The sequence below is a fragment of the Oncorhynchus tshawytscha genome, linkage group LG31 (genome assembly GCF_018296145.1).
Source record: "Oncorhynchus tshawytscha isolate Ot180627B linkage group LG31, Otsh_v2.0, whole genome shotgun sequence".
Classification (NCBI taxonomy): domain Eukaryota; kingdom Metazoa; phylum Chordata; class Actinopteri; order Salmoniformes; family Salmonidae; genus Oncorhynchus; species Oncorhynchus tshawytscha.
The window spans coordinates 36,581,929-36,603,210 of NC_056459.1; the positions used below are offsets into that span (position 1 = coordinate 36,581,929).

Consider the following 21,282-nt stretch of genomic DNA (forward strand, 5'->3'; position numbering starts at 1 on the left):
GGTATTTTTTTTCCGTCAATAATTTTTCCGTCTTTTCTTTGTGCTGGCAGCCGTTTCACCCGACTGGGAAATCTAATTTCCTGTTAGGAAGAGAGCAGACTGTGTCATCACTTCCCTGACCCATGGCATGAATGGGCCCAGTCCAAAGAAAAACAAGACTTTCCCATGACCTACCATAAATTGTAAACAAGTCCTTCATCAATCTGATAATAGTATTATTTCTCAAACTAGTTCTGGTTGGATATCTGGCTTAGTTATGTGACTGTATACATTACTGTATACATCTGTTGTTGATCCCCAAGGAACACAGGCCATGGACGTCTCCTCTCCATCATCCTCTGTTCTGGGCTGTCTACTTCCGCTCGTTCCCCATTTCGGATCTTTTGTGGTCTGTCGACGTTGTCGTGTGAGAGAAATACAATATCAATGGTTGTGAGACACATTTCATATTTATTATATATTTTTTATAACATACAAGCATGTTACAGCAGTAACGTAGAACATGCAATGAGCGGTCGGTCGTACGCAACAAAGACTGTCACGTTGTGCATCTTCCATCCCAATCCTTAAATATAATATCTTGATCCATGAAACACATGAACCAGTGCACCTTTACAGACTTTCGAAATGAAAGCATACCAGGTAAATGAAAAGACAGGAAAAAGACCCATTTGAGTTCTCTAATAGAGACTTTTAGTCTTTCTCGGTATTGAATCCAAGTAACAGAAAAGAGGGAGGAGTCAAAACAACGAGGTTAAACGACCAGATGAGAGCAAACACTCCTCCCTTCGTCATATGCTTGCCGACTGGAACCCATTTTATTATTATTTTTTATTTCTGGAGAACAGAGGAGGATGAAAGGAGCAGCTTGTTCTCTTTCTTCATCCCTTCTGTGTTATTCTACATCGGCACTCGGGTTCATTCAAATTTAATTCAGTCATTTTATGACACTGTCTTCTCTTTCATGATATTTTAAAATATGAAGACACATTGAAAGTCTCTCACGCACACACAGACAATAAGGGTTCTGTGTTCTTTCATCAGTGTTGTGAGCATCTGAGGAGCAGAAGAGAGTTACGCCAGTGGTAGTCATCAGATTGAGTGCCCAGGGACTTATATACTAAACTTATTGAATAAACTTTGAAAATACAGACCAACATTCTCCAATGGTTTATGTGATGGACATGATCACAAGTATGAAAATGGAATAACCAGTAGCCTATATTTGTGTGTGGGTGTATACATATGAGAGACAGCGAGAGAATCACAAATCATTAATGAGGTGCGTGGATATTCAGCACCCTAAAACAAAAGACTCCATTTCCCATGATCCTCCAGTCTCAAACAGAACAGTGCCACCACAGGTGCCCAAGCCAATGATGTACAAGTACAGAATGATGCCAGTGCTTTGGGCATACGAGTGACAACGATTGGCTGGCCTGTGTATGTTGAGGAGAAGATGACTCCGATCCCCTTTGGTAAGCACCTTCAACGCCAATGATAGATTTACACACACACACTAGATGACTGACAGGGGGCACTGTTTCTCCACCATTGTAGAAAATATTTTGGTTGCTATAGAAAATGCCTTTATTGTGATCCCCTTTGTTTTTGTCACATGCATTATAGACACCTTAATCCACTCTCAAATGATGTGAACTAAACAAAAAATTTAAAAAATTATATAATTTTCTTAAAGTATATATTTTTTTGAAAGTTCTAAAGTTACTGTCCCCACTACAACAACAAAATACTTTAAAACATTTAATTTTCTCCTTGAAAAATGTCATTGAAATACTGCAGAATTCCATTCACTCCTATGGTGGACTGCTTCTTCTGGGGAGTTCCAATATGGCCGACCAGTGGCTTCAACGCCTCTTATTGACCATTACATAGCATCAGGAAACCAGGGTTTATATCCATCATTCCACTCCCTTCACCCCTTGATCCAGGACTAGTGGACACCAGTCAGCCTAAACCCCAGGCACGGTTAGCTCTTCTCGGGTCGGTTGCGGTCCAACGCTGCCCTGGGGGTAAACTCCAGCTTCTCTTTGAGACTGAGGACCTGGGTGCTGTCCCGTCCTGCCCCCTCCTCCAGCTTCCTATCCTCCCTCAGCTCCACGATGCTCTTCTCCTCCCCAGGTTTAAGGGTGGTGTCCCCCCTGATGAACCACTCCAGGTGGTACCCCACCGCCCCCACCACGAAGGCCACCGGGAAGGTTATGTAGGGGGCGTAGGTACGCATGGACATCCATAACACTGGCCACATAATGACTGGAGCTCACTGGGGCTGGGGTGCTGGTGCAGTGTAAGCTCAGCTGGGGAGTGAAAGAGAGAGAGAGGGGAGGGGGGGGGTTAGTAGTGACAGGATGTGTTCAGCCTGGGATACAGAGAAGGTTCAACTAAGGACTTTTAAATACCTGGGTCTTCCATTCCCTGTAGTACGAGGAGAGATGGTACCACAGGTTTTACATATCAAGACAAAGACTGTTTTGTTGACCTTTTATTGAAACTAAATGACTTTTTGGTGAATGGCACACACAAAAAAAAGACTTGACATCAAATGAAACTGCACAATAAAACTGGTGCTAGCTATATATGCAAGTTACTTAGCTAGTTAGTAGTCTGTAGATACGAAGTTGAACTTGCCTAGTTAAATAAAGGTTAAATATACAAATTCAACATCAGGAATAAATGAGCGTTTGGATCAGGACAGTTTCCTCTCACTGACTTCTCTTGCGTTTACATGGTTCTGTGCATGATTCAGGTGATATACATTTGAAGGCACTTTGAAAAGAGAATGTCATTATTCTTTCCTGTGGATATATTATCTCACATTCCTACCTGTGAAAGGACCAAACATGGATACAACTGCTAAAAAGTGAGTTAAAATAGAATTATATTAAACATTCTGCCTTGTTTACTCTCAGGACCGTTTACGTTAATTTATGCCCGACATAGAAATTCAAGGTCGGGTATCCAGCCTAGCTAGTTAGCTAACCACAACCACAAATAGGCCTCAATAGCTAGTTAATAGTAGCTAGTTACAAAACTTCTGATTACATAGGTAGTTCGTTTTTATATGAGCCGACTAGTTACATAGATTAACTACATGACAGTAAAAATCGTCATGTCACCCAGAATGCAAAAGGTACTGGAGTCAACCAATGGACCTAGCAAGCTAAAGTTAGCTGTCACCTACAACTTGTAAACTAAGCCTATTTCCTTTGAAGCTCACACTTCATTCACTGCTAAAACAGTAACTACTGCGCACATTAAATGACCATGTTCACGTTTTGATTTTTGTAAAAAAAAAAAAACGCATTGTTCAACAACATACAACTGACTCACCTTCGAAAACGTGGAATGCGCAGTAACTTCCGTATGGCTTGATAACCGCGCCTCCAAATGATTGTGATTGGCTCTACACGGGAACCTCATATCCAATCCTTAGATCACTTGTCACTTGTGCGTTCCAATTAGCATTGGAAAAACTGTCAACATTTTTTGCTGAACGCCTGCAATATGAATATGATACTGATTTTACGGTATTTAGCCTCAACAACAGAACAATTGGGCAATATTTATATGACCCTCGTACAAACAGGCCGATTTTAACCATTTTCTTGACTGCATACATCATTCATATTTCCCATGCGCATGGCGGGGACAAGTGGTAGTAGTTGCGCGCAGATGTGGGTGGGCTTCTATTTGAATACATCCATTAAAATAGAAATTCATTGTTAATTCATTGAGGCAGGTCCTAAGAAACATTATGACTAACAAAATAATTGTGAAAAGAATAGCATATTTTTAGTTGAATAAAGGCCAATGTTATGGATCTGTGCAGCCATGGCTGTGCCATCCAAATGAAATTAAATTGTTCATTAAAACAGACAAGACTCACCTACCCAATAATAGTCAACACAAAGTATTTTATAGTAAAAATAAAATGGAATATAAACAGAAGAAAAAACAACATTTTTGACCCTCACAACTTGTCACTGGAACAATGTCAACAACAAAAAAATGTTGCTTCAAAACAAGAGCCCAAACCAATGCTTATATTTGAATCATCCATGTTTAATCTCTTTCCTATCCTCACTCCACTTTGTTAGGGAGCAGGCATAGGGTCTTACCGTCATCATTATAATAATTTAAAAAAAGAATAGCAATCCTATTTTCAAAAGCATGTGTCCCCCTTCATATTTCATAACCTTAGCAGGGGTTTGGAGTTGCCTATACGCCGATGGAGCAAAAATATGCCTACACTTGATTTAGGCTACATTATAGCATGCTAACTGTTTCTGAGCAGAGCTAGATGAGCAAATGAATAGATTAGCTTCCATCACCTCCACGTATCAGCCCGGACAAAAAAATAAGGCCTATACAGAGATTCAGTCAAAACAAAATCACATTGATTGTCAGACCAGTCAAGTGTTTTCATCGGGAACCTCGGCTACTAAGTGACTGAAGAGCAAAAATAAATGCACTTGTTAAAACTACACAACATGGCAACGTGTTCATTAATGAGCCAACTAGACAAGATGATCATGAGCAGCACTCACCTCAAGTTAGCTAACATTTCCACAGCCTTTTTTAAATTGTAGCCTAAACTAAAAATCTGACATGTATTGATTTATCAAAAGGAGCATAAAATATTAAAGGTGCTGAAAATGATCTATACTGAGCAAAAATAAAACATGCCACATAAGATTTTGCAAAGTCACAGCTCATATAAGGAAATTAGTCAATTGAAATGAATTCATTAGGTCATGATGATACATGACTGGGAATACAAATATGCATCTGTTGGTCACAGAAGGGGATCAGTCAGTATCTGGTATGACCACCATTTGCCTCATGCAGCGAACCATCTCTTTCACATAGAGTTGATTGTAGCCTGTGGAATGTTGTCCCACTCTTCAATGGCTGTGCGAAGTTGCAGGATATTGGCGGGAACTGGAACACGCTGTCGTACATGTTGAGCCAGAGCATCCCAAACATGCTCAATGGGTGACATGTCTGATGAGTATGCAGGCCAAGGAAGAACTGGGACATTTTCAGCTTCCAGAAGAAAGATAAATTAACATTCAATTCTCTGGCAACAGCTCTGGTGGACATTCCTGCAGTCAGCATGCCAATTGCATGACACCTCAAAGCTTGAGACATCTGTAGCATTGATTTGTGACCGAACTGCACACTAGATTGCCTTTTGACCCCAGCACAAGGTGCACCTGTGTAATGATCATGCTGTTTAATCAGCTTCTTGATATGCCACACCTATCAGATAGACGGATTATCTTGGCAAAGGAGAAATGCTCACTAACAGGGATGAAAACAAATTTGTGCACAACATTTTTAGAGAAAAAGCATTTTGTTAGTATAGAACATTTCTGGGATCTTTTATTTCAGCATATGAAACATGGGACCAAAACGTTACTTTTTGCGTTTATGTTTTTGTTACGTGTAGTTGACCACACGCGGATAGGCTATCGCTTCAGATTTATTACAAATACTTAATGACACTTGATACATGCCTACAATTGCATTAGCAATTGTTCGAATATTTGGGACATTCAGAAAACAGTGCATGCTTAGTGGTGGGCTATGCAACAATAAATAAAAAAAATGGGTAAAGTGTCCTTGCAAAGTTTGGAACTGGCAGGAGGATGGTTCATGGGCGCTGCCTAGCAACCATCAAGAGGTTAAGCGCATAGTGAGTGTCGTAGCATTATGGCTACGTTTCATACCAAGCCGTAGTGGGAAAGAGGAAAAAAAGTAGTAATACGAAAGGGATTTCATTAAATGGTGCCTTAGCTCCAAAGGGATTTCATTAAATGGTGCCTTAGCTCCAAAGGGATTTCATTAAATGGTGCCTTAGCTCCAAAGGGATTTCATTAAATGGTGCCTTAGCTCCAAAGGGATTTCATTAAATGGTGCCTTAGCTCCAAAGGGATTTCATTAAATGGTGCCTTAGCTCCAAAGGGATTTCATTAAATGGTGCCTTAGCTCCAAAGGGATTTCATTAAATGGTGCCTTAGCTCCAAAGGGATTTCATTAAATGGTGCCTTAGCTCCAAAGGGATTTCATTAAATGGTGCCTTAGCTCCAAAGGGATTTCATTAAATGGTGCCTTAGCTCCAAAGGGATTTCATTAAATGGTGCCTTAGCTCCAAAGGGATTTCATTAAATGGTGCCTTAGCTCCAAAGGGATTTCATTAAATGGTGCCTTAGCTCCAAAGGGATTTCATTAAATGGTGCCTTAGCTCCAAAGGGATTTCATTAAATGGTGCCTTAGCTCCAAAGGGATTTCATTAAATGGTGCCTTAGCTCCAAAGGGATTTCATTAAATGGTGCCTTAGCTCCAAAGGGATTTCATTAAATGGTGCCTTAGCTCCAAAGGGATTTCATTAAATGGTGCCTTAGCTACAAAGGGATTTCATTAAATGGTGCCTTAGCTCCAAAGGGATTTCATTAAATGGTGCCTTAGCTCCAAAGGGATTTCATTAAATGGTGCCTTAGCTCCAAAGGGATTTCATTAAATGGTGCCTTAGCTCCAAAGGGATTTCATTAAATGGTGCCTTAGCTCCAAAGGGATTTCATTAAATGGTGCCTTAGCTACAAAGGGATTTCATTAAATGGTGCCTTAGCTCCAAAGGGATTTCATTAAATGGTGCCTTAGCTCCAAAGGGATTTCATTAAATGGTGCCTTAGCTCCAAAGGGATTTCATTAAATGGTGCCTTAGCTCCAAAGGGATTTCATTAAATGGTGCCTTAGCTCCAAAGGGATTTCATTAAATGGTGCCTTAGCTCCAAAGGGATTTCATTAAATGGTGCCTTAGCTCCAAAGGGATTTCATTAAAAAAAAAACTAATTTCAAGTTTTGAAAACTTTAATAGAATACAATTTCAAGTTATGGCAGTAAACAATACATTTGATTTAAAAAAATAATAATTCAAAGACAGATTGGTCCTGAACTATCCAATGGGTGAAATATAACTGTGCGACAATGTGCAATGGTGATCATCAACAGTCATAACCATCACAGCTAACAGCAGATAAGGTAGTGGTTGGAGTAAAGCTATGTTGTCAAAATTATTAAAATTGGCTCTGGCGCATTATTTGAGTGTACCGAGTGTCATACATGCAATGTAACGGATACTCAGCTATACTTTGAGCTGGTTTCCTAGACCAAGATTAAGAGTTCGCCCTGGACTAAAAAGCATTGGCAATTGGGAATCTGTACTGAAAATGCTTTGTAGTCCAGGATGAGGCTTAATCTTGGTTCAGGAAACTGGCCCTATGAGATTGACACTACATATGAGGTTAAAATGGCACATCAAGTTCCATCATGCAAATCAAGTCCTGGAGTTGACATATTAAGGATGCTTGTGAGCAGGTTTGCAGTAGGCATACATATATATATATATATATATATATATATGACTCCATACCCTTGTGTGTGATACACACACACACAGAGACGAAGAGAGTGATTAATTGTATCTCCTCCTCTCCCCTAGTCTCCTCAATTTCCTCATCCTCTGTTTGACTCATTTGTCCTCCATCTTGATTTCAGGGTGTTGACTTATTTGCCTATTATTGGTGGCTGGCACCGGAGGCTGGTGAAGGGAGGACAGCTCAAAATAACAACTGGAATGTAGTAAATCAAAAAGATGATACTATAAAAGCCTGTGCCCACCCCATGTAAAGTGTCACCAGCCACCACTGGGAGGTGGAACATTACCATTTGTCCCTCTCACATGAGCCTGTTGACGGTGGTGGAGAGGAAGTCTTCGTAGCTCATGCGTATGTTTCCCGTCATGGCGGAGTCCTTCTCCCTGAAGGCCTGCGTCATGCTCTGTAGCTGTGTACACACCTGGATGAAAGAGTCTAGCTGCAGGGAACCAGGACGCCCAGAGCTCACAGCGTACTTAGCCGCTATCGTCTCAGTGAACTGGGGACTCAGGTTATATCCCATCTGGGACAAGGCTGGAGAGAGGGAGAGAGAAGGAGGACAAAGACCAATAGAATAAGACAAACAGAATGTTTTTATTTCATTTTCTCCATCAATCAAAATGTCTTCTGCTTACATTGTCACCACAGAGAGTTTTCACTAAGTCACGCATTGACGTCATTGGGGACATCAAAATGAAAATTATATTTAAGTGGGAGTTAAGATTCACCTCATACTGAACACAGGCCCCATCCACACACGCGTACCTTGGTGTAGCTCAGTGCCACTGATGCAGCCGGAGCGGTCGCGGTCATACTGTTGGAACAGCTGTCTCCACTGTTGCATGAAGACCCACAGGGCCGAGAACCCAAACAGGTCGATACGGCCAGACTTGGTCTTGTCAAACATGTCTGGTATAAAACAGGAGAGAAAATACATGAATTCACAGCACGTCTACAGCTGACAACAATAGGGTTGTATTGGTAACCACACCGGGTGACTATGTAGAAAATGACCATGCTTCTTCTCTTCTCTCATACGACAAGTCTATGACAGAAGGGTATGGAGTCAATACGACAAGTCTATGACAGAAGGGTATGGAGTCAATACGACAAGTCTATGACAGAAGGGTATGGAGTCAATACGACAAGTCTATGACAGAAATGCGACAAGTCTATGACAGAAGGGTATGGAGTCAATACGACAAGTCTATGACAGAAGGGTATGGAGTCAATACGACAAGTCTATGACAGAAGGGTATGGAGTCAATACGACAAGTCTATGACAGAAGGGTATGGAGTCAATACGACAAGTCTATGACAGAAGGGTATGGAGTCAATACGACAAGTCTGGAGTCAATGACAGATTGACAGGGGTATGGAGTCAATACGACAAGTCTATTGACAGAAGGGTATGGAGTCAATACGACAAGTCTATTGACAGAAGGGTATGGAGTCAATACGACAAGTCTATTGACAGAAGGGTATGGGTCAATACGACAAGTCTATGACAGAGTCAATACGACAAGTCTATTGACAGAAGGGTATGGAGTCAATACGACAAGAAGGGTCTAGTCAATGACAGAAGGGTATGGAGTCAATACGACAAGTCTATTGACAGAAGGGTATGGAGTCAATACGACAAGTCTATGACAGAAGGGTATGGAGTCAATACGACAAGTCTATGACAGAAGGGTATGGAGTCAAACGACAAGATTGACAGAAGGGTATGGAGTCAAGTCTATGACAGAAGCGTATGGAGTCAATACGACAAGTCTATGACAGAAGCGTATGAGTCAATACGATTGACAGAGTCAATATGACAGACAGAAGGGTATGAGTCAATACGACAAGTCTATGACAGAAGGGTATGGAGTCAATACTATTGACAGTCAGTCTATGACAGAAGGGTATGAGTCAATACGACAAGTCTATGACAGAAGGGACAGAAGGGTATGAGTCAGAAGGGTATGGAGTCAATACGACAAGTCTATTGACAGAAGTCTATGACAGAAGGGTATGAGTCAATACGACAAGTCTATGACAGAAGGGTATGGAGTCAATACGACAAGTCTATGACAGGGTATGGAGTCAATGACAGAAGGGTATGAGTCGACAAGTCTATGACAGAAGGGTATGGAGTCAATACGACAAGTCTATGACAGAAGGGTATGGAGTCAATACGACAAGTCTATGACAGAAGGGTATGGAGTCAATACGACAAGTCTATGACAGAAGGGTATGGAGTCAATACGACAAGTCTATGACAGAAGGGTATGGAGTCAATACGACAAGTCTATGACAGAAGGGTATGGAGTCAATACGACAAGTCTATGACAGAAGGGTATGGAGTCAATACGACAAGTCTATGACAGAAGGGTATGGAGTCAATACGACAAGTCTATGACAGAAGGGTATGGAGTCAATACGACAAGTCTATGACAGAAGCGTATGGACACTACATGATATCTACTAGGAAACCACAATACACTACCTCCGTGAATATGTCATTCACATAGAATGTGAGACTTGAAAGAGTGAAGATTTGAACACTTAAGTTTTCACTCTGTCCTATCTGAGTAGTACAGTTTTGAATTTCTGACTCAAAAGATATCACCATCATCCCCTTACAATGTCTTTAATTACCCCTCTCTCCATACTTTCCAACCCTCTACTCTTCCCCTCCCTCTCTACACCTAGGGTTGTTACGGTGACCGTATTACCGCCACACCGGCGGCGGTCAAATGTCACGTGACCGTTTAGTCACGGTAACTAGGCTTCTCCAAAGTTCTGATGCTGCCGATTGGTCATTAGTAGCCTATCAAACTGGCTAACTGCCTGGTACTCAGCACTCCATTGTCCCTCTAATCACTCTGACATCAATGCAAATGTGATGGAAAATCTAGTCAAAACACTTCGTGAGAACCCATGAGCTCATGTTTAGTGAGTCCTCCAGATCAGAGGCAGTAGGGATGACCAGGGATGTTCTCTGTTTAGTGAGTCCTCCAGATCAGAGGCAGTAGGGATGAAAAGGGATGTTCTCTGTTTAGTGAGTACTCCAGATCAGAGGCAGTAGGGATGACCAGGGATGTTCTCTGTTTAGTGAGTCCTCCAGATCAGAGGCAGTAGGGATGACCAGGGATGTTCTCTGTTTAGTGAGTCCTCCAGATCAGAGGCAGTAGAGTAGAGGCAGTAGAGATGTCCAGGGATGTTCTCTGTTTAGTGAGTCCTCCTGATCAGAGGCAGTAGGGGACGACCAGGGATCTTCTACAACTTCCGGCGCCGACAGAGATGGCCGCCTCGCTTCGCGTTCCTAGGAAACTACGCAGTTTTTTGTTTTTTTACGTGTTATTTCTTACACTAGTACCCCAGGTCATCTTAGGTTTCATTACATACAGCCGAGAAGAACTACTGAATATAAGATCAGCGTCAACTCACCATCAGTACGACCAAGAATATGTTTTTCGCGATGCGGATCCTGTGTTCTGCCTTACAACCAGTGTAACGGAGTGGATTACATGCAGCGACCCGAAAAAACGACTCAGAAAAAGAGGGAAACGAAGCGGTCTTCTGGTCAGACTCCGGACACGGGCACATCGTGCACCTCTCCCTAGCATTCTTCTCGCCAATGTCCAGTCATCAACAAGGTTGATGAAATCCGAGCAAGGGTAGCATTCCAGAGGGACATCAGAGACTGCAACGTTCTCTGCTTCACGGAAACATGGCTAACCGGAGAGACGCTATCCGAAGCGGTGCAGCCAGCGGGTTTCTCCACGCATCGCGCCGACAGAAACGAACATCTTTCTGGTAAGAAGAGGGGCGGGGGCGTATGCCTTATGACTAACGTGACATGGTGTGATGAAAGAAACATACAGGAACTCAAATCCTTCTGTTCACCTGATTTAGAATTCCTCACAATCAAATGTAGACCGCATTATCTACCAAGAGAATTCTCTTCGATTATAATCACAGCCGTATATATCCCCCCCAAGCAGACACATCGATGGCTCTGAACGAACTTTATTTAACTCTCTGCAAACTGGAAACGATTTATCCGGAGGCTGCATTCATTGTAGCTGGGGATTTTAACAAGGCTAATCTGAAAACAAGACTCCCTAAATTTTATCAGCATATCGATTGCGCAACCAGGGGTGGAAAGACCTTGGATCATTGTTACTCTAACTTCCGCGACGCATATAAGGCCCTGCCCCGCCCCCCCTTTCGGAAAAGCTGACCACGACTCCATTTTGTTGATCCCTGCCTACAGACAGAAACTAAAACAAGAAGCTCCCACGCTGAGGTCTGTCCAACGCTGGTCCGACCAAGCAGACTCCACACTCCAAGACTGCTTCCATCACGTGGACTGGGAGATGTTTCGTATTGCGTCAGACAACAACATTGACGAATACGCTGATTCGGTGTGCGAGTTCATTAGAACGTGCGTTGAAGATGTCGTTCCCATAGCAACGATTAAAACATTCCCTAACCAGAAACCTTGGATTGATGGCAGCATTCGTGTGAAACTGAAGGCACGAACCACTGCTTTTAATCAGGGCAAGGTGTCTGGTAACATGGCTGAATACAAACAGTGCAGCTATTCCCTCCGCAAGGCTATCAAACAAGCTAAGCGCCAGTACAGAGACAAAGTAGAATCTCAATTCAACGGCTCAGACACAAGAGGCATGTGGCAGGGTCTACAGTCAATCACGGACTACAGGAAGAAACCCAGCCCAGTCACGGACCAGGATGTCTTGCTCCCAGGCAGACTAAATAACTTTTTGCCCGCTTTGAGGACAATACAGTGCCACTGACACGGCCTGCAACGAAAACATGCGGTCTCTCCTTCACTGCAGCCGAAGTGAGTAAGACATTTAAACGTGTTAACCCTCGCAAGGCTGCAGGCCCAGACGGCATCCACAGCCGCGCCCTCAGAGCATGCGCAGACCAGCTGGCCGGTGTGTTTACGGACATATTCAATCAATCCCTGTACCAGTCTGCTGTTCCCACATGCTTCAAGAGGGCCACCATTGTTCCTGTTCCCAAGAAAGCTAAGGTAACTGAGCTAAACGACTACCGCCCGTAGCACTCACATCCGTCATCATGAAGTGCTTTGAGAGACTAGTCAAGGACCATATCACCTCCACCCTACCTGACACCCTAGACCCACTCCAATTTGCTTACCGCCCAAATAGGTCCACAGACGATGCAATCTCAACCACACTGCCCTAACCCATCTGGACAAGAGGAATACCTATGTGAGAATGCTGTTCATCGACTACAGCTCGGCATTCAACACCATAGTACCCTCCAAGCTCGTCATCAAGCTCGAGACCCTGGGTCTCGACCCCGCCCTGTGCAACTGGGTTCTGGACTTCCTGACGGGCCACCCCCAGGTGGTGAGGGTAGGCAACAACATCTCCTCCCCGCTGATCCTCAACACTGGGGCCCCACAAGGGTGCGTTCTGAGCCCTCTCCTGTACTCCCTGTTCACCCACGACTGCGTGGCCATGCACGCCTCCAACTCAATCATCAAGTTTGCGGACGACACAACAGTGGTAGGCTTGATTACCAACAACGACGAGACGGCCTACAGGGAGGAGGTGAGGGCCCTCGGAGTGTGGTGTCAGGAAAATAACCTCACACTCAACGTCAACAAAACTAAGGAGATGATTGTGGACTTCAGGAAACAGCAGAGGGAACACCCCCATCCACATCGATGGAACAGTAGTGGAGAGGGTAGCAAGTTTTAAGTTCCTCGGCATACACATCACAGACAAACTGAATTGGTCCACTCACACAGACAGCATCGTGAGGAAGGCGCAGCAGCGCCTCTTCAACCTCAGGAGGCTGAAGAAATTCGGCTTGTCACCAAAAGCACTCACAAACTTCTACAGATGCACAATCGAGAGCATCCTGGCGGGCTGTATCACCGCCTGGTATGGCAACTGCACCGCCCTCAACCGTAAGGCTCTCCAGAGGGTAGTGAGGTCTGCACAACGCATCACCGGGGGCAAACTACCTGCCCTCCAGGACACCTACACCACCCGATGCTACAGGAAGGCCATAAAGATCATCAAGGACATCAACCACCCGAGCCACTGCCTGTTCACCCCGCTGTCATCCAGAAGGCGAGGTCAGTACAGGTGCATCAAAGCTGGGACCGAGAGACTGAAAAACAGCTTCTATCTCAAGGCCATCAGACTGTTAAACAGCCACCACTAACATTGAGTGGCTACTGCCAACACACTGTCAATGACACTGACTCTACTCCAGCCACTTTAATAATGGGAATTGATGGGAAATGATGTAAATATATCACTAGCCACTTTAAACAATGCTACCTTATATAATGTTACTTACCCTACATTATTCATCTCATATGCATACGTAGATACTGTACTCTATATCATCGACTGCATCCTTATGTAATACATGTATCACTAGCCACTTTAACTATGCCACTTGGTTTACATACTCATCTCATATGTATATACTGTACTCGATATCATCTACCGTATCTTGCCTATGCTGCTCTGTACCATCACTCATTCATATATCCTTATGTACATATTCTTTATCCCCTTACACTGTGTATAAGACAGTAGTTTTTTTTTTTTGGAATTGTTAGTTAGATTACTTGTTCGTTATTACTGCATTGTCGGAACTAGAAGCACAAGCATTTCGCTACACTCGCATTAACATCTGCTAACCATGTGTATGTGACAAATAAAATTTGATTTGATTTGATTTGATGTTCTCTGTTTAGTGAGTCCTCCTGATCAGAGGCAGTAGGGGACGACCAGGGATGTTCTCTGTTTAGTGAGTCCTCCAGATCAGAGGCAGTAGGGATGATCAGGGATGTTCTCTGTTTAGTGAGTCCTCCAGATCAGAGGCTATTAGGGATGACCAGGGATGTTCTTGTCTGCTAAATGAACTAGTGTAGCCCACAGCCATATGGCATAGTGAGATCAGGACAACTCAAGAGTATGCTATTCTGTTCTTCTGAAATAGACATTTTCCTTCATATCATACTTCTTTAGACCGGTCTAAAATCAATGTATTGTGAAGGTGCAGGCTATTTTACATGGATTTATTAGACTTAAAAAGAAAGCTTTTAAGAAGCCAGGAGATGTGTTTATGTTAATTCTTAGAACTACCACTCCCGGCTCCGGGAGAATTGTCATAAGCAACCCGCTGAATAGCATAGCATAACAGTCAAAAAATATTACTAGAAAATATTCATATTCATGAAATCACAAGTGCAATATAGCGAAACACAGCTTAACCTTTTGTTAATCACCCTGTCGTCTCAGATTCTGAAATGATGCTTTACAGCGAAAGCAACACATGTGTAATGTGTAAGTTTATCGATAGCCTAGCATAGCATTATTTCCACTTAGCATCAGGAAGCTTGGTCACGAAATTCAGAAAAGCAATCAAAATTAACCTTTTACCTTTGATGATCTTCGGATGTTTCCAATCACGAGACTCCCAGTTAGACAGCAAATGTTCCTTTTGTTCCATAAAGATATTTTTTATATCCAAATACCTCTGTTAGTTTGGTGCGTTATGCCCAGGAATCCACCGGAAAGAGCGGTCACGACAACGCAGACAAAAATTCCAAATTATATCCATATTGTCGACAGAAACATGGCAAAAGTTTTTTATAATCAAACCTCAAGGTGTTTTTCAAATATCTATTCGATAATATATCAACCAGGACAGTTGGCTTTTCACTAGGACCGGGAGGATGCCTCTCTCTTTTGAGCAAGAATCACTCTGAGAGCCAACGACTGACCACTTACACAATATGGTCATTCACGCTCATTCTTCAAAATAAAGGCCTGAAACTACGTATAAAGGCTGTAGACACCTTAGGGAAGCCATAGAAAAAGGAATCTTTCAATGGTCAATAGGGACGCATAGGAACATTTTACCTTTTTGGCTCACAGAGCTTTCAAAATAAGAGTCACTTCCTGATTGGATTTTTCTCAGACTTTCGCCTGCAATATCAGTTCTGTTATACTCACAGACAATATTGTAACAGTTTTGGAAACTTTAGAGTGTTTTCTATCCTAAGCTGTCAATTATATGCATATTCTAGCATCTGGTCCTGAGAAATAGGCCGTTTACTTTGGGAACGTTATTTCCCCCAAACATAGTGCCCCCTAGCTTCAAGAGGTTAATAAAAAATGGTAAATTACCATGAGACACGACAGTTATTTGCATGACAATCACCGGCTGATAAAATGATAACCCCCCTCTTCCCCGTTTAACTCACTGATCATCATAAGGCAGGTCTCGTCGTTAAAGGCTGACCAGTTGGAGTTTACCAGAGCCTGTTTCAGTTCCTTTAGAGTGATGGAGCCGCTATGATCGGTGTCCACTGTCTGGAACCACTGGTATGCTTCTGGGTTCACCCCTGGTGGTATGTTACCTAGGGAGGAGAGAGGGGAGAGAGAGAGGGATGAGAGAGAGAGGGATGAGTGTTATACGAGAAGAGACTTACAGGTTAAACCATTATAACAACGTCTTTGGTTGAGGTTTGTGTGCATGCCTTGGAAAATGTCTTGTCTGTGCATGCGTCATGCCATCTCTGGAGAGAGAGAGACACAGAGAGAGAGAGAGACAGAGAGAGAGAGAACTGTTTCCAGATCAGTTAAGAAGTCAGTGATTAATAAACACACTTCCATGCAGGTTGTAGTAGATAGGAAAGACCATGGCAAAATAATACTGGTAGATGGAAGGAGACTGACAGATTGAAAGGCCAGCCGGACCACAGATAGACAGACGGACAGAGAGAGTGGGGGAAAGAGTGAAAGAGAGAGAGAGAGAAGGGGAAGTAGAGTGAGTGAAGGAGAGAGAGAGAGAAGGGGAAGTAGAGTGAGTAAAGGAGAGAGAGAGAAGGGGAAGTAGAGTGAGTGAAGGAGAGAGAGAGAAGGGGAATTAGAGTGAGTGAAGGAGAGAGAGAGAAGGGGAAGTAGAGTGAGTGAAAGAGGGAAGGGGAAGTAGAGTGAGTGAAAGAGGGAGAGAGAAGAGGAAGTAGAGTGAGTGAAAGAGGGAGAGAGAAGGGGAAGTAGATTGAGTGAAAGAGAGAGAGGGAGGTAGTGTCATTTAAAGCTGAGCCGAGATGCATGCTGTCCCTTTAGGGAGTGGTAATAAGTCTGTTTATCAGCCCTGTGACTCAGCTACCACAGGGGGACAATATCTCTACTGCACACACACACACAATTAACCCAGTCATCACTCTACCAGTCTAAGTCCTGCTCAGTGGTACAAACTAAATCCTGTCAGTCTCTACAGGTCAGACTGTCAGTCTCTACAGGTCAGCCTCCACAGGACAGACCGTCAGCCTCCACAGGACAGACCGTCAGCCCCCACAGGACAGACCGTCAGCCCCCACAGGACAGACCGTCAGCCCCCACAGGTCAGACCGTCAGCCCCCACAGGTCAGACCGTCAGCCCCCACAGGTCAGACCGTCAGCCCCCACAGGTCAGACCGTCAGCCCCCACAGGTCAGACCGTCAGCCCCCACAGGTCAGACCGTCAGCCCCCACAGGTCAGACCGTCAGCCCCCACAGGTCAGACCGCCAGTCCCCACAGGACAGACCGCCAGTCCCTACAGGACAGACCGTCAGTCCCTACAGGACAGACCGCCAGTCCCTACAGGACAGACCGTCAGTCCCTACAGGTCAGACCGTCAGTCCCTACAGGTCAGACCGTCAGTCCCTACAGGTCAGACCGTCAGTCCCTACAGGACAGACCGCCAGTCCCTACAGGACAGACCGCCAGTCCCTACAGGACAGACCGCCAGTCTCTACAGGACAGACCGCCAGTCTCTACAGGACAGACCGCCAGTCTCTACAGGACAGCCTAAATTAAGCCTAAATTAAACCTTTTCCTGGTGAGGACTATCCATTTGAGGACTTCTGGTCCCCACCAAACCACACAGCAAAAACTATTAACATAGTAACTGACCTGCTGGAGACTGCTGTCCATAGGGCCCTCCCTGTGGCTGTCCTCCATACCCCCCAACATAGGGCCCTCCAGGGGTCTGTCCCCCTCCGTATGGGGCCCCTGGTGCTCCCCCAGCCTGCCTCCCCTGTCCTGGGGCCCCATAGCCCCCGTAGGGCCCTCCTGGTGCAGCCCCTCCAGCATTTTGACTCCCTGGAGGGGCGGTCGCTCCCCCGTACGGGGCGTAGCCCGATGGGCCAGAGCCTCCATACTGTCCTGGTGGAGCACTACCCCCGTACGGAGATCCGTGGGGAGAGGGGCCACCAGGTGGAGCACTACCCCCGTACGGAGCACCAGGGGGTGGGTGTTGACGGGGGAAGTTAGCCCCTCCAGCTTGTCCTCCTGGATAACCCTGGCGAGAGGGAAGGAGGATGTTCAATTGGTTAACACGATAAAACACAAATCATAAACATAGTAGCCTAGGTTACTGTTGATTCCCTTTTCTATTAGTAAAGACAGCGAGGAGCCTATTGTGTCGCCGAAATGCAAATATCACCACGTTGCCTAAATATCCTAAGGTCAAACTATACAACACAAATAACCTGATACGGATGATCGTCATCCCAATATAGCCTACTAAATACAACTGAAACAATAAGCCTGGTTTACAGCCATTGGACTCTACCGGTCATTAATGGAGCAACATTAGGCCACTAAAGCATAAGCACTAGGCTTCAGCCAAGCACATGAAGCCGCAGGAGCAAACTTAGCACAATACCACATATTGGACTAAAGGAGTCGAACGTTACTCCATATAAAGTAAACTCACCCCATTCCGTACGAATGTTCGCAACCGCAACATTCAAACAAGGCTACAAAGAAAACTAATGGGACTGTAGCGACTGTGTCGACGTCAAAATCGGGGGTGTGAACTAGGTTTCTATTCAAGCATTGATCGACATGGTAATGGCTCTATAGTATTGGAGAAAAGTTGAAAAAAAAACTGACCCTCCGTTACATCTTGACGTGTCATGTCGTAACGTACAGCACGCATTACAATCTCTCTCCACCAAACAGGAAACGGACAGTGACGGGGGTAAAGGTGGGATACCTAGTCATTTTTTGCGTCATCATTCTCAAAGCTGCTTGTTTACTTCTAAGATCACTTTGGCACCGCCCTAAAAACCAGATTAAAATTCGACACAAACCTTCAAATAGGTGACAATAATGACACATTATATAAACTCTTTATAGTGTTTTAATTTACATTTTAGAGGCGATAAGGTGATAAGTTGGACAGATCAAGTGAAAAAAAAGCTATTTTCCCACACAACATCTCTCCTTCTCACAATCACGCATTAGTTTCCCTTCCCCACCCGCAATTTAAAAAAAAAACCCGACAGTGCTCATTGTCGCCTTGAATCATGCAGAAATGGGCAGCGTTTAGGTCATGTAATTGATTCTGTTGGAAAGGGAAGAAATTGTGCTTTACAATGGTATTGACATTACAGTTGATCTGGAAGTACTACGTTTTTGGGGCACTAAAAATAAGGGAAATTGTACGGACCAAGGCGATGTACGAGTTTACGTTAGTCCAAGGAACCTTACATGTTCTGTTTAAATGCAAATTGGTTCTGGAAGCCAAAAAGAGTCAAATAATCCATCTAAAGGTGAGTCGATTCTCAATTGTGGTCCGGTTCTAGAAACATAAGCCCTCTACTTTCCTGTCACATCCAAGATATTTCACAACTGGAAAATAAACATTAGCTGCACCGTGTTTTAACCGGGTAACAGAGTTACAGCAGACAGCATTTTCCCAGCGACAACACATTTTGTCTTCCGTTTTACACCCAGAGGTGTCCTAGGAGAGGCCGACAGCTGATTAGCGCCGGTCTTCCGCCTTTTTCACTGTAACACGGAGATATGTCCGTGTGGGAAGACTAACTCTATAAAAAATAAAATAAAAGTGTGTAGTACTTTAAAAAGTTGTCTTTTGAAAACCGGAGGTCTTACTGATGTGAAAGTACCGCAACAAGCGCCCTACACAAAACGCCCCCGGTCAGATGATACTGTAGTCAATAGGCGCTGAAGCAGATAGCGACTACCGGGGCCAGCTACAGATACTTAGTTACCGTGTAACAAAAGGCAATTGTTTCAGGGGACAAATGATGCTTACTACATAAATGTACCAGTGTATAATCACTCTGCTTAGAACACAGAAACCGGTTACATTGTAACTAGTTACATGTTTATAGCCGCCTTGCTAAAAGGTTAGCTGCAGTAACTTTGTTTTTGTAGCAGTCAATAATAGGTTATAGAGCGGTCCCCTCATTTCACCACCTCAAACAACGACACACCACACGCATAGATGGACATATCACGGCGCAGAACATTAAACAGCTATTATACATGTTTATAATAAATATCAAACCAGGATAAGGTATATTTACCTGGCCGTAGTGGAAACTCATTTCGAAAAGAACTTCGATACCCACGTATCCGCACAGAATACAGTCAATCACCTTCTCGAAGCGGATTGGCGCATTTTGCTTGTCAGTCAAAACCACACCCACGTCCAACGCGTCTGATTGGGTCGAGAGAGTGGAACAAATGATCACGGTGGAACTAATGAGTCATACCTCGAGAATGCACCGAAACTACATGAACATATGAATCAGTCGTCATTACACACACACATACATCGAATCAAATCAAGAGACCGATGAGGTGACACCTAATTGGCCCAGCGGGACAGTTTAGCCGGACGGGATGTCCTTGTCCCGTCGCGCTCTAGTGACTCCTGTGGCAGGCCGGGCGCATGCACACTGACGCGATCGTCTATGGGGGGTGATATGTGCCAGAATTAAGCCTAGGCAACCGTACTACCGTGTGTCTTTCAAATCACATTTTATTGGTCACATACACACAGTTAGCAGATGCTATTGCTAGTGTAGCGAAATGCTTGTGCTTCTAGTTCTGACAGTGCAGCAATATCTAACAAGTAATCTAACAATTCCCCAACAAATACTTTATACACACAAATCTAAGTGAGGAATGGAATAAGAATATATAAATATATGGATGAGCAATGTCAGAGTGGCATAGGTAAGATGCAATAGATAGTATAGAATACAGTATATATGTACATATGAGATGAGTAATGCAAGATATGTAAACATGATTAAAATGGCATTATTAAAGTGACTAGTGATCCATTTATTAAAGTGGCCAATGATTACAAGTCTGTATGTAGGGAGCAGCCTCACTGTGCTAGTGAGGCAGATAGCCTAGTGGTTAGAGCGTTTGACTAGTAACCAGAAGGTTGCTTGATCAAATCCCCAAGCTAACTTACTTACCTTAAAGGTAAAATTAAAAAAAATATTAAAATTAAGAGTCTGATGTCCTTGAGATAGAAGCTGTTTTTCAGTCTCTCAGAACCAGCTTTGATGCACCTGGACTGACCTTGCCTTCTGGATGATAGCGGGGTGAACAAGCCGTGGCTCGGGTGGTTGTTGTACTTGGGGATCTTTTTGGCCTTCCTGTGACATCGGGTGGTGTTGGTGTCCTGGGGGGCAGGTAGTTTGCCCCGGTAATGTGTTGTGCAAACCGCACCACCCTCTGGAGAGCCCTGCGGTTGTGGGCGGTGCAGTTGACGTACCTGGCGGTGATACAGCCTGACAGGATGCTGTCAATTGTGAATCTGTAAAGGTTTGTGATGGTTTTAGGTGACAAGCCAAATTTCTTCAGCATCCTGAGATTGAAGAGGCGCTGTTACACCTTCTTCACCACACTGTCTGTGTGGGTGGACCAATTCAGTTTGTCAGTGATATGTATGCAGAGGAACATAAAAGCTTTCCACCTTCTCCACTGC

At 44.0% G+C, this 21,282-nt stretch overlaps 2 protein-coding genes across 4 annotated transcripts; both read right to left on the minus strand.

The window, feature by feature from the left end:
- Positions 1–1,154: 1,154 nt before the first annotated feature.
- smim12 (small integral membrane protein 12) lies at positions 1,155–7,879 on the minus strand. Of its 3 annotated transcripts, none has more exons than XM_024407644.2 (2): positions 7,750–7,879; positions 1,155–2,318 (listed from the first exon to the last, which is right to left on the minus strand). In XM_024407644.2, the coding sequence occupies exon 2, from the start codon at positions 2,267–2,269 to the stop codon at positions 1,991–1,993; it is 279 nt and encodes a 92-aa protein (XP_024263412.1). In that variant the 5' UTR covers positions 2,270–2,318; positions 7,750–7,879; the 3' UTR covers positions 1,155–1,990. The 3 variants fall into 3 exon arrangements, with proteins under 3 accessions (XP_024263412.1, XP_024263410.1, XP_024263411.1); XM_024407642.2 differs by lacking the exon at positions 7,750–7,879 and adding an exon at positions 3,352–3,452; XM_024407643.2 differs by lacking the exon at positions 7,750–7,879 and adding an exon at positions 2,421–2,508.
- pef1 (penta-EF-hand domain containing 1) lies at positions 6,877–20,171 on the minus strand. Its single transcript, XM_042310001.1, has 5 exons — positions 19,862–20,171; positions 17,436–17,823; positions 15,739–15,894; positions 8,226–8,369; positions 6,877–7,994 (listed from the first exon to the last, which is right to left on the minus strand). The coding sequence occupies exons 1-5, from the start codon at positions 19,880–19,882 to the stop codon at positions 7,762–7,764; spliced, it is 942 nt and encodes a 313-aa protein (XP_042165935.1). The 5' UTR covers positions 19,883–20,171; the 3' UTR covers positions 6,877–7,761.
- Between the last annotated feature and the right edge of the window lie 1,111 nt (positions 20,172–21,282).